General features: G+C 47.0%; 1 protein-coding gene across 1 annotated transcript in view; it reads left to right on the top strand.

Moving 5' to 3' along the window:
* The window catches only part of LOC141763868 (alpha-1A adrenergic receptor-like), a 22,731-nt gene extending 20,272 nt beyond the window's left edge, over positions 1–2,459 (top strand). Inside the window, exon 5 of the mRNA XM_074628636.1 lies at positions 250–2,459. Coding sequence (XP_074484737.1) covers positions 250–531 — 282 coding nt within the window. The 3' untranslated portion in view covers positions 532–2,459. The remainder of the gene's footprint in view (positions 1–249) is intronic.
* Positions 2,460–3,179: the final 720 nt, after the last annotated feature.

The following is a 3,179-nucleotide window of genomic DNA, read 5'->3' on the forward strand; positions in this document are numbered from 1 at the left end:
AACCACAAATCCTGCTTCGTAGTACAGGCCTCTGGTTCCGGTACCAGACGGGCTTTGGTTCCGGTACTAGACGGGGCTTTGGTTCCGGTACCAGACGGGGCTCTGGTTCCGGTACCAGACGGGCTCTGGTTCCGGTACCAGACGGGCTGTGGTTCCAGTACCAGACGGGCTGTGGTTCCGGTACCAGAGCGGCTCTGGTTCCGGAACCAGACCGGCTCTCACGTTGTTTGTTTGTTTTGTGTGTTTCAGGCGTTCATCCGGATCCTTCGCTGTCGGTGGCGGCGGCGCCGTCAAGGCTGGCAGGCGTACTGTAACTACCGCGGCCATCAGGGCTCCAACACCTCGTCCTTCCTGAACGGCAGCCAGCAGACGCTGTCCTCTGTCGGCGCCAGCCCGCGCTGCGTGGCGTCCAGGCTCCGCCCCCCGCCGGGCCCCTCCAACAGAGACAGAGACGTCCTCCCCGGGCCGGCGGGAAGGTGGCGGCCCACCCCGGTGTCCCCGCTCGCCAAGGATGCCGGGACGCCGCGATGATTGGTCGGCCTCGGGTGGCCACGCCCCCACCCTACCGCTGACAGGAAGTGGTTTTACAAACACGCGCCGGTGTCACCGCTGACATCACGAGACGCTTCCTTTACTCACTCGTACAGGTGTGATGACAGCAGCTTGAACCACCTGATGGTTCTGAGATCACATGACATCGACGTCACCTGACTGCTGAACCACTGAAGAGGATCTGAAATCAGTAAATCATCCTCAACATTCACTGAAACCATCTGACACGTTTCTCTCTGTAAAATGTTTCACAATAAGAGTTCCTCATTTAAAATTAATACAAATAATCATGAGAAAACATTCTAGTTAATTATAGACGTTTTATATATTTAGTTATTGTTGTGTTATTTAATGCCGTTTAATTAGTCTCACACAAAAACCAGGTGCACAGCATGTGGGAGGGACGGGGACGGGGACATTTATTTATTGTCATGTAAAAATAGTATTTTGATGATTAAGAAAGAAACCCTTCTCGCTCGTTAGCGAGCGAGCTAACTCCCTTTAAACAGCTACTTCCTGTTAGTTGGCTAGCTAGCTAATGAAAGCTGAACCTAGCTTACTGGCTAATGTTAGCGTAGCATTTATGACCCAGTGACTGAACATCTGTTTAGAGCTTTAATGTCTCTGACTGAACATCTGTTTAGAGCTTTAATGTCTCTGACTGAACATCTGTTTAGAGCTTTAATATCTCTGACTGAACATCTGTTTAGAGCTTTAATATCACTGACTGAACATCTGTTTAGAGCTTTAATGTCTCTGACTGAACATCTGTTTAGAGCTTTAATATCTCTGACTGAACATCTGTTTAGAGCTTTAATATCACTGACTGAACATCTGTTTAGAGCTTTAATGTCTGACTGAACATGTTTTTAGAGCTTTAATATCACTGACTGAACATGTTTTTAGAGCTTTAATGTCTCTGACTGAACATCTGTTTAGAGCTTTAATGTCTCTGACTGAACATCTGTTTAGAGCTTTAATGTCTCTGACTGAACATCTGTTTAGAGCTTTAATGTCTCTGACTGAACATCTGTTTAGAGCTTTAATGTCTCTGACTGAACATGTTTTTAGAGCTTTAATGTCACTGACTGAACATCTGTTTAGAGCTTTAATGTCTCTGACTGAACATCTGTTTAGAGCTTTAATGTCTCTGACTGAACATCTGTTTAGAGCTTTAATGTCTCTGACTGAACATCTGTTTAGAGCTTTAATGTCTCTGACTGAACATCTGTTTAGAGCTTTAATGTCTCTGACTGAACATCTGTTTAGAGCTTTAATATCACTGACTGAACATCTGTTTAGAGCTTTAATGTCTCTGACTGAACATCTGTTTAGAGCTTTAATGTCTCTGACTGAACATCTGTTTAGAGCTTTAATGTCTCTGACTGAACATCTGTTTAGAGCTTTAATATCACTGACTGAACATCTGTTTAGAGCTTTAATGTCTCTGACTGAACATCTGTTTAGAGCTTTAATGTCTCTGACTGAACATCTGTTTAGAGCTTTAATGTCTCTGACTGAACATCTGTTTAGAGCAGTAAGCCTTGTTGTGTTTCATGCAGTGCAGAAGGTGTTTTCTGACATTAGTACCTGTGATGAAAGACTCAACTTGGCCAGGAAGCACCGTCTGGATGCCATACAGTCATTTCCAAGTCATGGATGCACTTCGGTTTCACTTGAACCCTCCACAGCCCACAACATCTGCATCTGTGTCTCTGCTATCGGAGATGTCTGACCCAGCACACTCAACACACACTGAGCTCTGTCTCCTCATTTCTAGTGCAGGCCACGGAGCCGCTGTCTAAAAGCCCACCAATCTGTCTGCCTGCTGTCTCACCGGTTGTATACAAAACACTGTTACTGTCCATTAAATGCTGTGTTCTCTGAAATATCACTTTGTCATCTCCTTCTTGTTCACAACAGTAACTTTACACTGACTGAAGATCATCTGCATCTGAACTGCCGGGGACAACACTCTCCGTCTCTGGAGGACTGGCTAGTTGTCCGTCTGAGTAGGGCTGGATGTGCAGGAGTAGGAGAGGCACTGATAGCGTGCTGCGTCTGAGGCAATCTGTGATGCTGTGGTCTCTGGAATAGCATGAGAAGCACAGGGTCACCAACCTCTGCTGTCACAGACAGGACACATGTTGCAGTGGAGGGTTTAAGGAGGACTGGGTCTGTTGATCATGGAGGAGCTAGGAGAACATGTCTATCAGGTGAGACAGTGATGTGGCATCAGGTGTACTAGATAGAGAGACCAGAGGCTGAGAGGCTGGGTGGGGTTAACACATTGAGGGCTCGGCCTCGCCTCCACAATGGACTGATTATTCACACTATATTCTGGCTGTGACATGCAACGCCGTGGGATCCTGTTTTCTCTTATACTTTCAATCGTGAGCTCTCGCTGGCGGCTCTCCAGCATGTCCTGCACCTCCACCACAGACCATCTCTCCACAGGCTTGCTTCTGAAGAACGTGTTTAGGTGCTCATCACGGCAACGACGGACGAACTGCATCGCTCCTTCAAGTCCAGGTTCATCGACCCAGCGACTCCTCCGATGTAGACAGTCAACAACATGCTCCGTAGCTTTATTAAGCCGGAGCCAATAGTCAAACGCACTCTCACCA

The sequence above is a fragment of the Sebastes fasciatus genome, unplaced genomic scaffold, assembly GCF_043250625.1.
Source record: "Sebastes fasciatus isolate fSebFas1 unplaced genomic scaffold, fSebFas1.pri Scaffold_79, whole genome shotgun sequence".
Classification (NCBI taxonomy): domain Eukaryota; kingdom Metazoa; phylum Chordata; class Actinopteri; order Perciformes; family Sebastidae; genus Sebastes; species Sebastes fasciatus.